The sequence below is a fragment of the Zootermopsis nevadensis genome, unplaced genomic scaffold, assembly GCF_977971745.1.
Source record: "Zootermopsis nevadensis isolate Lab colony 2312 unplaced genomic scaffold, Znev_1.0 Znev_ptg000061l, whole genome shotgun sequence".
Lineage (NCBI taxonomy): Eukaryota > Metazoa > Arthropoda > Insecta > Blattodea > Termopsidae > Zootermopsis > Zootermopsis nevadensis.
The window spans coordinates 3,144,850-3,158,922 of NW_028259192.1; the positions used below are offsets into that span (position 1 = coordinate 3,144,850).

Here is a 14,073-nt window from a genome sequence, read left to right on the forward strand (position 1 = left end):
AACACGAGAAAAGAAAATGGATTGGGGAGTGTTTTAAAAAGAAGTGCCAAAGATGCCTAGAGGAATTACGCAATAGGGAAAGTTACACATTAGAAGTTAAATTGTACTGTCCGTTTAATATTGTTAGGTGATTAAATCAAAGATTGGGTTGAACAGACATGCTGCACGTACTGCAGAAAGAGAGATGCATATAAAATATGGGTTGCACACCTTTAGGGAAGCAATCACTTGGAAAAAAAGTTTTTTCGCAGGTTAGAGGAAAATATAATCGACGTAGATAAATTTAAGTTGTAAATTCGTGAAATGGGATGCTGCGTGTGGAGCAAATAGTCTCTTTAATTCTTTATAACACGGCGACGAAAATAATGACCACTTACAGCAAAGAAATTCCTGATCTGACAGGGATTTAAAAGGCAACAAGTTTAATAAAAGTCAATCCTTTCAATGCAGGCTATTTTTTCTTCATATATCACCCTGAAAAGTTAAGACCATACTTCTAATGGCTGACAGGAAGTGGTTAATCAAAATATTTTGGTAACATACATAATATGCCAAAATAAATTTATGAAATTCATAATTTGGAGAATATTTAATGACAAATATGTAAAAACTGTCTTGTGCATTCTTCTCTGAGCCAATAAGAAAACTGTACAGTTTCAATAATGACATAATTATCAAATAATAAACTATAAATTATTCCTACAACTCATTTACATTTGAGGTTATACAAAACATGATTCAGCAGATGAATGAATAATTCTTTCATATATACTAGTTTATGAATAATAAAAATAATATGTTGTTCCGTTGGCTTCTAGGCATACTAAATGCCCACTTGCTTGCTTCTTACGTAAGAGCTTTTAACCTAGGAGATCCCTAATGTACAAATCAGAAATTCAATACATATTCTCCACATATCAAATACATATGGAGATTGAACAGAAGCGTTTAAAGTCTATAAAAATAAGCATTCAGCTTCCATTATATTACTTTACTCTTCCATCTTGGTTCTGGTAACTGAAACTAAATCGACCTAAATGTAAAATAAACAACTTACCAAATTTGAAGTGCAGATATTGTCACACCGCTGATGGGTGTGGAATAACAGATAAATATAATTTCCAGTATTGATGGCGTCTGTGAATAACAGATACATAAATGTTCAATTTACTTAATGGAGCTTCTTATACAACGCTCATATCCAGAAACATTCTTTTGCTATAACAGTACCAAATATATTCACATACAATGACCCTGCACAGGATATAATTTCTTACTGTTCCAAGATTTCCATTTTATGTCACGATATATTAGAAAATAACAGACTACATTCTTTGTTATTCATCATTCATACTTCTCTTGTTATCCACTACTGAACACTATACAACATTTGTAAGTGAAACAGCAGTATTAAATAAACCAACTTACGACAAATCTATGTACAGGCATACCTCGGAGATATTGCGGGTTCCAGACCACCGCAATAAAGCGAGTCACACAAATTTTTTGGTTTCCCGGTGCATATAAAAGTTATGTTTACGCTATACTGTAGTCTATTAACAGATATAATAATTGATAAAATCTTCTCGGGCAATCAGCCGCGTCAACTGGTTACCGTAGTAAACTGACGTTTCGGGAACAAACTCTGTTCCCATCTTCAGGGTTCTGATATGACTGGATCCTCGGAAGTCACCTGTTACGGTAACCAGTTAACGCAGCTGATTGCCCTAGAAGATTTTACTCGCCGCGAAAGTCTCAAATCCTAGATATAATAATAATGAAAAAGTTTGAAATATTGCGAGAATTACCAAAATGTGACGCAGAGACACGAAGTGAGCACGTGCTGTTGGAAAGATGGCGCCAATAGACTTGCTCGACGGAGGGTTGCCACAAACCTTCAATTTGTAAAAAAAACGCAGTATCTGTGAAGCGCAATAAAACGAGGTATGCCTGTACTGGATTACAGCAATGACTCACTGAGGGTAATATGGCATTATGAAAGAAATATCAACACTTTAAATGAAGAATACAAGTTTCTGCTGCAGAATAGTTTTTTTAAGCAAACAGAATATTACATACATGACGATAGCAACCAACGGTAGGAAAACACACTTGCATCTCAGTCTGAAGGCACAGCCTTTCACATCATCACTCCACTCGCAGGTTTTCTAAACTTTGCTCTACGCTACTCTACGTGACACTCGCTAACGCCTTCGCCCACTAGAATTCGCTGGCCTGTCCTCAGCTTGAACTTATAGTCCTTTGGAGCTTCAAACAAAAGCACAACTGTGGAACCTAGGCGGAATTCGCCAAACGGCTGTCCTTTGCGCATCTCGACCGTCTCTCCCTGCATATCCACCAGGAACGAATCTTTGTGCCGGGACTTCATCATCTGCCACTTACGCTGGTTTGTAACGAGTCCCTGTAGCATAAACAAAACTGCATTCACCAGACTTCATCCAAGCACTGTAATCTCATATATTATTTAATTACCCTAGTTAAATATTTCAAAGAGCTCTTTGACTAATTAATAAAGCTGTATCAATAGCAAATTCTGCAAGGAATAATGGATCAGAGAGGGAGGAAATAAAAGGCTGCATGACGAGCTCCATAATTTGCACACTTCACCAAATATAATTTAGTCAAGGTGGACGAGGCTGGCACGGCTTGCGTCATGCACTGGTACAGATTAGAAGTGAATATGAAATATTAGAAGAAAACACGAAGGAAAGAAGCTAATTGGGGGGACAATATTAAAAGTAACCTTAAACACAGGGTGTGAGGATGTGGACTGGATTCATCTGGCTCAGGGTCCACTAGCAGACCCTTATAAACACAGTAATGAACCTTAAGGCTCTGTAAGACTTTGAATTTCTTGACTGTCTGAGCAATAACAGCCTATCAGGAAGAACTCTGCTCCGTGGAGTTAGTTATGCGGTATTGTAATAACAATTTTTACATTTCCCACAACTACCACCATTTATTATGACAAACAGCAGATTGAAAAGAGTACGGAAAGCAATCATTAGAATGTCAATGGCCTGGCTTTATATTGGTTATCCATTCCAATGAAGAATAACACTTCATTGTGATTTCTTCCTTTCGTATACTGAATGCAAGGCCGTCTCAGATCCTAATAAACTAGGCACCCGCTTCCCAAGTCGAAAGCCACGGCAGCCACTAGCAGTACGATGAGATAAGCAGAACTTGCTTAAAGTTTACATAAACTGTATAAATAGTTCGGAACAAATTTATTAGATTCAGAGAGTGACAGCGAAAAATTCTGTGGGTTCTTAGATACTAATTTATTCATTAATAAGTTATGTTAATGGCAAAGCAGGAGAATTAGATTTTGAATGGAAAAACATAAATATATAAGGGAGACAAAACAATTTTGCACCGGTGGATTTGGGCCGCAAGTTGCGACAAAAGACACAAATGGCATTCTGAAAATCTTAAACTATTTTCCAGAACATAATTTTGGAAGAGACGGATTAACCAAGACCAGCTGTTATTTAGAACAGTTAATAAAAATGTGGCAGTATTCAAACGAGAACTTCATTGTAGACTTCAAAATCAATGACAGTGGAAGAAATTGATGTATTTCGGGCGTGCACGTACCAATAGCGAAATACCTCTACTTTGAGTGCTTTAGCACTGCCACACCAAGCTGAATTACTAAGGCAATATCCTGTGCTAAATAGCGTGAATGAGAAGCATCCGGATCTTTTGGAAAACCTCGCCTGTTTTCCTTTACACAGAAAACATTCAGTCCACAGACTACGCCATATGGAAAAATACTCAACTGTCAAGAAGCAAGGTAATCTGGATATAACACAATACCTTATCACAGTAAACATGAATGGAGCCGACATTTGTCGCGCCAACAGCTGTCAGTGAGAAGAAACCATGCTTCCAACGACCCACATATACAGCCCGCTCATTCAACGTAAACAGGTCAGGTATCCACTGTGCCACCTTTGGGTTCACACTAAGGAGTTCTCCTAAAAAAACAGAACAACTCACATCATTACATATCAATAAATAATTAAAATTACAGTGAAATTTGGTTTATAACTCGGAGAGGAGGACGTAAATTAGAAGTACCATATTTACTTGTGTATGAATTTTTTTTAAAATTATTAATTCCTAAAATGATTGATTCCTAAAATTAGTGTGTGTATGCTGTAATGGGGTCCGCAGTGGCCGCAGGCCTTGTGCTGCTTGGTCGCTGAGACCATGGGTTCGAATCCCAATCAAGCCATGGATGTTTTTCAGCGTTTTTCTGTGTTGTGCTGTCCTGGTACAGGCCTTGCGATGGGCTGATCCCTTGTCCAAGGAGTACTACCAAAATGTCTATAGATCGAGCCAACGAAAAAGTTGGTACCCGCAACACTCAGGCACTTGAAGAACGGGTCGTTCCCAGTATGTCACTGATCATGAAATCCTCACTCCTGTCCATTTCATTTGAATTTACAAACTTTCTTCCACAATTTCTGGAGAAACTGAATGTCACGCTGCAAGGATCCATTCACACACCGTCGGCAATGGTGTTCACTTCCTTCCAGTGCTAGGCCTCAGTTCATGGTTGTCATCCACTGGAAAGCGACCATGAATGGCCAATTAATGACAACGTCCAGAGGTTGCAAAAGCTTGGTCATCCCACTGAGGATTAACCAGAAGAGTGGAATCCTCTTTAACTTTTGCTTCCACCCTTTTTGTCATATGTCCTTGAAATCTGTCTAAAACCAACATGGTGGGCTTGTGTAACAAAGTGCCCAGGCACATTTTCCACACCACATTCAACCATTGGAGTCATTTACCCTCTTTCTTGAACTCTTACAACAATTCCAAGTGGACATTTTTTTTTTTGGGAGAGTTTTTGAACAAACCAAAAGACGTGCAGATGAATTCTGTCAACAACTTCTTGATCCAAATTTTGTGTTTTCTGTTGCTCTCAAAGAGAAGTTAAAAATTAAGCCACCATCTGATTTAAAATATGAGTGTCTAGGTAAGTTTCATTATAAAATACACGTGCAACAATTAATGCTAATTATGCCTATCTCATCTTCAGATTTTTCATTTTGCAGTCCGAAAATAAGGATGCGTGTTATATAGGCACGCCTGTTATTTGAGAGTAAATACGATATTTGAAAATGTCTGTATTGATGGTGCCTAAAGCGGCCCATCCACGTACGAGTCTGACTTGCGAGTCTGGCTCGGCGAGCTTGACTCGTGAGCCGGGCTCGGATATATTTCACCACACATGCATAGCAGACTCGGCTCGTGACACCCCACCCACAAACGAGTTTGGCTCAATGGAACCCGAGCCGAGCCGGACTCGCAAGCCAGACTCGTGCGTGGATGGGCCGCTTAATAGTTTGTGTGATCTCTTACATAAATGTAACAGTTAAATATTACGATTAACACCTTAAGATACATGAAGACCGCTTCCTTCCATGTCCTTTCCCAATTCAACATTCATAATCATTCTGTCAACTAACAATACATAACATTCAGAGTTGATGTTGTTGATAAACCAATGAACAATAAAACAATGAGCTCTGTTATATTAGCACAAGTTACGATGGATTCAATATGAAGCTTGGATGGGGAATGGAAATTTGTAATAATAAACATACAAATATGCAAATATGTGAACAAGCCATATCATATGAGTTTATGCAGTACTTTCTCATTGTGACACAATATTCCCTGTATCTTACCTTGGAAATGTCTCCTGAAGGTGACATCCCAGTTAACGGGCGAGTGGAACCGGTGGTAATCTCCCGGTGCCAGGTACACCACACACTGGTACAGAGCAGTATCTTTGTTTAGGAGCAGGGACTGCTTGTAGTCAGATGCAGTGAGTGTATCTGTCAACACCACCATTGAATATAAGGTCCTAATATTTCGTATGGAAATTTATTGTCGTCAGATACGTATTATCCAACATATTCAATTTACAACCGTCCTTCAGTCCTGTTTAGGTCAGATAATTGGAACTCTACTGTGTTTTATAAACAGGGTAACCTGCAACATGATGTCCACAGCCCAAGAATGTGTTTTAGGCTCAATTAGAGTGAAATCGGTTCATTAATCACACGCCGAAAACTTGGTCGTTACAAGGTCATGGCATTTTAATGCTGCTGGCGGAACGGCATAAAATAAATGGAGGCAACAGCTGTGAATGCAGTTAGATGGAACAACCCCTTATTTTGGCAGGCAGATAACTGCATTTTTCAATCAAGTTTTTCAGAATCACTGGATTGGGCAACTGGGTCCAGTTGCTTGGCCACCAAGGTCACTTGACCCAACTCCTTTGGACTAGGGCTCAGCTGTTGAATTGCAAAATAGATATTCCACTCACATAATAAATGACCAGCCCTCTCTCCTGAGGTCTGTTACTTCCATTTCATGAAGAACCATACTGTAGACAGATGATTATAATCAGGGAGGTCATTTCGAGCACTTCATTATCATAATCATTAAAATTATTTACAGAATTTCATTAGTATTTGTAAATTACAGCTACATGTAATAATATTAATTAAATGTAAATTACTCATATAATTATTCCATCAGCAACCTTTATCTTTAAAATGACCGTATCTTCCAAATGACTAACTTTCGGACATGTGAGGACTTGGCTCACAAAGTAAGACCAGCTTCCAGCATAGGCTGTGTCTTCTCTGATGTTGCAATCTTTATTTTGAGGTCTTTCAAACTGACTGGTATCAGTTTACTACAAATTTTTTGAGATCTGAGTATCTCTCAGTGGTAAAGATATCAATGTTGTCGGTCTTTTGGGTTGCGACACGCTAATGTTTGTACGCACTATTATTCTACACATGACGTATGGTCAAAACATATGAAATAATGCATAAGACAATGACCGCCACTTTTCATGACGTGGCAACACTGAAAATTGTCAAAATGAAATGCCGCTATATCATGTACCACTTGCCTTCCATAATTAGACTAGATCATTGCCATATTAATTCAGACTGATTATGACATTACAATTTTAGCAAATACAGAAGGTAACAAATAATCCTCACCCAGATTATCAAAGCATTTATAGAAAAGCAAGTATCTTAACTCTTTCAAAAAAACTTTGATTTCGTGAATAATTTTGGTACCATTTGTAATTAAAAAATACTATTCATTACCTGTATCATGGTCTGCATATGAATGTGAGAGTTTGCTACTCCACGTGGGATCCCCAAGGAACTGCTGCAATGAATACGTCACGCCCTTCACCTGTTCCACTTTGCATGTATCAACAGGGCCAAAGCTAATCACATGACCATCTGCTGGCGATACCTAAGCAATCACAACGGTATTCGTCAGCAGAAGTGAATAAATGTGGGTCAATCAGGCACCCAACTATGATTCAAAATTTGAATGAAATCAATTTAAAATTATTATTTCCTGCAAATAGACATACATCATAATGAGTATACACAGACCCGTACATTTAGCACTTGTTCCATTATCACTCATCAGTTCAAGTTACTGCCCTTGAAGGTTGCACTTCATGCAAAGAAAGTATAAGAAACTTGGAGATGGTTATCTTCTGGGTTGTTGCACAAATTTGTCTGGTAGAAGTTTACTGACATTTCAGAGATCTCTGAAATGTCGGAAAACTTCTACCAGACGACGTGGCACAACAACTAAAAAAACAGCCATTTTCAGACTCACTGTCATGAAAACTTCAAATCCTACATTAAAAAAACTTATTTTAAAGTTATTCTCTAGTCATTTCAAGTATATCTGTATGCCTTCCTCAGAGTCAGAGGCCATGTTTCACAACTACACAAAACAACAGAAAATACATTTTAGGAAGCAGAAGCAATGACAAACATCAGAATTACAAAAATATGTTAATAACAATTTACACGACTGTCTTTTCATTATTGTTTTTGTCTCTAATTATGATCCGTTCATCTTTCTGATCTCCTTCCACTTGGGAAGGATGAGGCAATCCACTTTTGATGTAAGAACATCAACAGGATAAGATTCCATTTACAAAGATGGTTACAGCTTACATTATGCTCCAAAGCATCGTGGTACCCCAAAGTCACCAAGTCTGGACTTAATGAACGATAAGAGATGAGAAAAGTATGAAGAATATGTGCGCACCCAGACAGTGAGAAATATAAGGTTTCAGAGTAACCAAACTCTTAACCCAAAGACCAGGAGGTTGTTTATATTATATTCTGAATGTATGTCTGTTACTATCATGGGAGATTAAAAGACCCCTTAATTTTATAGATGAGTCAGCCTCCCACATACATAACCCAGAGAAAAGACAAACAATTACTCACAATGCAATCGATTTTGTCAATAGGCCGAACACCATCCTTTAACGGTCGACAAAAGAATTCTGCTAAACTTTTGTACGATGTGAGATCTTCATAGGCTGCTTCTTGCAGATTACAACCAAATGTTGAGGCGTAATAATTATACACAAACGGTCGAACTGACAGAGGTAACTGTTTGTTAGTTATCCAGCCCCATATTCGACTCAGCATTCGGAGAGGAACCGCTCGATAGCACGTGATCTGAAGGCACACAATGTTTCACTATCAATAACCCATTGCTCTTTATTATAAACTTGACTTCATTATTTTTGGCGTAATTCTCAGACAAATCTGAATTTGCAACCTTTATAGAACTATGCTTCTATATGTACTGATTTCAATGTAATTCCTTAGTTCAGTACTGTTACAGAACATTCATATGATAAACTTAAAAATTTAGTGATACCTCCTTCACAACGGTTCCCAATCACAGGCAATATAAAAACTTTCCTTCACTCACTCACACTTACTCTATGGTGCAGGAAAAGACTTTCCTTACTTTCAACAAAATCTTAAACACATAATTTGTTTTACAATCTCTTTAAGTGCAAACACAGACATCAATTTATTCTCCTGGTACCTGCACCCGCAACTCTGTCGTCAACCTGCTGTCGCTTCTGTACTCTCTAAGTTTTGTGTGTCCAGTAGAAGAAAATAAATCACTAAGAATGATATGTAAAACAAAACAAATGCTCTAAATCTAATTATACAATTACAGATATCAAGAAAATTATACCTGTTCAGAATTTTGCAGCTGTGCTGCATTATAAAGAAACAGAAATGTCTTACAGCACTGAAAAGCAATAAACAAGCATCAAATAAAAATCTGATTCATAAATTTTATTGATCAAACTTAGTATGTTATCTCAGGCTTCCTTTTTTTTAAGATCAGTGGTAGATTCTAACAATATTAATATTCAACTAATACCATCTCAGTAGCTGAAATCCCTCATTTGTCTTATTGAGAATCATCCTTCATAACTGTTGTCAGCAACTGTTTTGTTGGTTTAATATCGAATAAGTTAACATCCCATTAACTGTTGCTTCTCTGACACTAAAGTTCAACACAGGAATAACAATTCTGATCCTCTTACTGCAGAAACTCAGAAACAACAGTCTATACAAAAATTACCAGGCTAAAACCTAAAAAATTCAAACAAAAACCTGTTTCCAAGATAAGAAGCACGACATAAAAGTTGTCAGTGGAACCACGGTTCCGGATAATTTGACGTAAATACGTCTATACGGAAAGGAAGTTTATATATTGGCTTTATTCTAAATATTTCCTTTATACATGCTTTACAATTGAGTAAAGTTTGATTAAGACTTTGCTTATGTAACTTGAATTAGTTACGCTTAAGATTGGTCTGTGATAGCTGAAATATGTTATAAAATTTGTGCACTTTAGAGTATCAAACACCATATCTATACAAGATTTTGATCTAGTAGTACTACATTGAGGATTTGACATCAACATTAAGCCAAACGTTTTCTCCATAAATGTGAGAAAGCTTTGATTTTCCTCCTTCTTCAAAACAATGTTAAAATCTCCTGTCAATATTATCGGCATTGTATTAGGATTTTCTGTGTCTCAAATGACTCAAAATAAGTCTCTTACAATCATCAATAGGTTTGTGGTTACAAATAAAACTTTTTCACCATTGACCATACACTCTGGAGTTCATCATTTAATACTCCTTTTTTTTTTGTTTTCTGTATTGTCTCATATTCTGCGTTATGGAGTCTTTTAGCTTCAATGTCATCCATCTTGTACATAGTATGACACAACAAATTAATGCAACAATAGATTTCTTAATAATTCTTATATAAGATAAATACCTGTGATATTGTAAAACGTTTTACCAGCACAAAATTATCTACTTTACGACGCACTTCTTCTACAAGCAATTCACAGCTCAGCTCTTTCGGCATTAATGAAAGCGGATTGTTGACGGCAGTAATGTAACACAACAATGCCAAGTAAACTGATGACGTTTCCTAGGCAACATAATGCATACAAGCTGACCATTGTTGACAGTCCATATTTACAAATTGTTGATATTTCCTAGGTAACCATCTTACACTTTTTCCTTACACATTTTCGTAACAATTTTTCGTTACACTTTTTTGCGGAATGACACTGACCCTTCCATATAGACGTATTTACGTCAAAAAAATCCTGCATGGTTGTCATCTCTTAACATAAACATCAAATAAAAACAACAGAAAACCAATTTCAAAGCGCAGGCCAGATTAGTCTAGTACAACATTTTTCATCAGCAAAATCAGTTTACTAGCCAGGAAATAAAAGGATACTAATTAGCACAACTGTTCACATTCAAAACTTACTGAATTCTGACTGTTGTCAGAACTAAGCTTCGTGTTTTCAAGGTCTAACTGTGAACTGATTAAGATCTATAAAGCAACTAACTAGATGGCTTACCGAACCTGAAAGTTCATCACCAAATTAACCAAAGCCCTCCACCGGACCCTGTCCTGGGCCAACAAAATCCAGTCTCCTTCAACTCCTATCTCCCATCAATCCCACCTGAGATTATCCTCCCATCTACGTCTAGGTCTCCCCAGCGGTCTCTTCCCCTCAGGCTTCCCAACCAATACCCGGTGCACACCTCTTTTCCCATCCATGCGCGCTACATGCCCAGCCCATCTCATTCTTCTCGACTTAATCACCCTGACAATACTGGGGGAGGAGTACAGATTTTTAAGCTCATCATTATGCAGTTTTCTCCACGCCCCATCGTCTTCTCTCCTAGGCCAAAATATCCTCAACACCCTATTCTCAAACACCTGCAATCTGTGTTCCTCCCTCAGAGTGAGAGACCATGTTTCGCACCCATACAAAACAACAGACAGAATTATTATAAAGGAACATTAAATCAAAAAGGTCAATTTACTTACCTCCCAACCTTTTGCTACATCTGCAGTCTTACTATCAGAACTGGGATCCTTCTGCCTGATATATCGCCAGCGCAATAAAACTAGTAGTACCAACCCAACCCCTGTAGGCAGTGGTCTCCATAATCGCAGAAGATGTTTCCTGAACCCATGCCAACTTTTCCAGTTACTGCCCACTGTAGAGTATAAGGTACTTATGTTAGTCAAAACACCTTATGCTATATCAGAATGAAAAGTGGCAGGGGCAAACATTTTCACATAAAATTGGTCACAAAATCGTGTATGCCTAGACTCAGGAACTAACAGTAATACCATCATAATATACTGCCCAATAATGAACTGTAGTCTGAAGGAATAAGAGGAAAAGGCCGTTATTTTACATTTCACAAAAAATTATCTTCATAAGTTTCATACTTTTCAAAGATCGATCACTGCACAACATATCAGAGCCCTGCAGTAAATGGTATCTCCTTCCACCTCAAGCTGACATGGCCGTTGAGTCGATATTATAAATGGGGGAAAAAAGATGAAGGTGAGGTAATTATTAAAGCAAGAATTGCATAACAAGTTTCATGAAAATTCATCAGTTGGTTCAGAAAGTAGCGGGGTATGCATATACACACACAAAATATACCTATCCTTTCTCATAAAATAAGGAAAGCAGGCAGTCCTCCATCTGACAAAGTTACTACAAAATACAAGACATGAAATAAACCTGTTTTATTCTGGGGTTAACATACTGTTTATGGTTTTATAGTCACAGTATGTATTTAGAATGACACCATGAATGAATGTGGTCATTTTGGCACAAATAATAAATAGCAAAAAACACTATCTCAGAGTAACATACCTGAGGAATTAGTTGACACATGTGCTCGGTGCTGCAAACTACTGTGTTGGACAAATATGGGTATTTTTGGGGAATGATGAAATGCAGGTGCATACATGAAGACCCTCCTCTGAGGTAGTAAACTGGAACAGAAAAGTAACATAATAAGCTTTCCTCCACAAAAAACAGGAAATCTCCAACACTAATAAAAAATTGTGTGTTATGACATTTCAAAGGAAATAACATTCATCATGGCAGAACATAATTTTATAGCAACTGTTAATGTTTTTTTCTGGAAAGATTTACAAACACCACTCCTTTTCCCTTCTGCCCCTACTATTCACACCCAATTAATTTTCTGTTATAGTTATTATTATGGTTAATATTGATAGTAGCAATATGAGATGTTATAGCACGAAAAATGCATTTTGAAATATTAATACAGGTATATCCCAAATAGCACTTGAAGCCAATGATATACATCAAAAAATATATGCCATTGTGCACAATCTATACAGGAAGGTAAAAGTACCATGTTCACAGGCCTCTGTATCGATTAATCAACTGAACTGGAAAAGTCATTGTTCAGCTCCCAGGGGACACATATATGAATATGGAGCAATGGCACAATGAAATTGACAGGGGAAATCCAAAGAACTAAAGAACTTGGAGAGAAACCTTTTCTAGCGCCACTTTGCCCACCACAAATCCCACATAGAATGTCCTGGGCCTCTGCTAGAAATGCCAATTAACATTAATATAAACAGATTAATACAACAAAACAAACTGTGTTTCTTTCAAATGTATTTTTCTTTAATACCTGCACTGTCAGCAAACTTTGCTTTCATGACAGTAACATTTAAATCCATGGTCATTCATACTATAATATAATAAAAGTATACGGATACCTTGAAGCCCAGTCGTACGAACTTTCACAGTGATACTGGGCTGTCAGTTATTTCTGAACAGAATAAAGTGTTCTGAATACCACACGTCTGGACTTTGCTACAGTAATCTTAAAGCAAACACAAAATCACAGGACATTCCACTATACTTTCACGAGACGAATACAGGTGATTTATCTTTGTTTCAGAAACAATCCGATAGTACTTAATTTAAAGGAAGTGTTAAAACTTTCTTCAATTCGAAATCTTACCCTAATTTATTTGGAACATACAAAAACACCATTGCAGTTACTTCCACGTATCGGCATATACTGAAAAATAGATAACTGGAAAATACGTGTTTACATCAAATTTTCATCTAGTTGCGATAAATTATGTTCGCGTTATGTACCATGATAAATATGTGCAAAAATTAAATTATAGTATCAAGTGTCTTATGAGCATGACGAAAAGCAACACTTTTCAAACTGAATACGAAGTAATCGTTTCATTTGTTTATCTTTTGCTTTGTTTCGTTCACCTTCACTATCTACCGCATGATGTAGTTGAGTAAAGCTTGGTAAATGGTTATGTTCCTTTGTATTCTGTAGGACTGATAATTCAAATTCCTATCCGTTTTTAATAACCTTATAGAGTGGTAACAGTGATGGTCACGTTCTTTATCTGTGCTACTGCTTTTATTACCCAGTAGAAGGCACAGATCCGAAAGTAGGTTGCATCGAATTGTTTTGTCTGAGAACGGTACTGTTACTGCCTTTTAGACACGCTATGGCCACTACCAGGGAATCTAAATTAATGTTGACGTAATTGTAGGCGGGAAAATGTATTTAATTGGACATTACCATTATTTAGGAATTAATTAATCATGAAGGAAAGCCATCGTACCTGTATTTTTTTATAACCACTTAGTCATATCTCTTATTGCCTTCGGATCTCACTTTGCACCCAGATTCTCTTTTTCCAAGTGCCTATTTAAATAGCTCCCACTGTCATCAGTCTGTCAGAAATTGATAAACCAATGAAGAATTTTGCGAAAAGTGTTAAAGCAATATCAGTT

General features: G+C 37.1%; 1 protein-coding gene across 7 annotated transcripts; it reads right to left on the minus strand.

Annotated features, from left to right (window-relative positions):
• Window positions 1–574: 574 nt before the first annotated feature.
• On the minus strand, window positions 575–13,689 carry Pisd (phosphatidylserine decarboxylase). 7 transcript variants are annotated; one of them, XM_087341013.1, is made up of 10 exons: window positions 13,268–13,530; window positions 13,020–13,126; window positions 12,133–12,254; window positions 11,286–11,458; window positions 9,103–9,159; window positions 8,331–8,567; window positions 7,173–7,326; window positions 5,727–5,876; window positions 3,844–4,004; window positions 575–2,422 (listed from the first exon to the last, which is right to left on the minus strand). In XM_087341013.1, exons 3-10 carry the CDS (start codon window positions 12,227–12,229, stop codon window positions 2,186–2,188), a joined length of 1,266 nt encoding a protein of 421 aa, XP_087197139.1. In that variant the 5' UTR covers window positions 12,230–12,254; window positions 13,020–13,126; window positions 13,268–13,530; the 3' UTR covers window positions 575–2,185. The 7 variants fall into 7 exon arrangements, with proteins under 7 accessions (XP_087197139.1, XP_087197140.1, XP_087197141.1 ...); XM_087341014.1 differs by lacking the exons at window positions 13,020–13,126; window positions 13,268–13,530 and adding an exon at window positions 13,537–13,689; XM_087341015.1 differs by lacking the exon at window positions 13,020–13,126 and having other exon boundaries at window positions 13,408–13,530.
• Between the last annotated feature and the right edge of the window lie 384 nt (window positions 13,690–14,073).

What these genes read in the sequence shown, in the direction of transcription:
- Pisd (XM_087341012.1), bottom strand. Translation starts at nt 13,299, where the DNA reads ATGGTGTTTTTGTATGTTCCAAATAAATTAGG. An exon ending in CTTCAGGAGACATTTCCAAG is followed by an intron (nt 4,005 to 5,726) that starts GTAAGATACAGG and finishes CTGTTTTTTTAG; the next exon opens with GAGAACTCCTTAGTGTGAAC. An exon ending in TTCATGTTTACTGTGATAAG is followed by an intron (nt 2,423 to 3,843) that starts GTATTGTGTTAT and finishes TTTATGCTACAG; the next exon opens with GGACTCGTTACAAACCAGCG.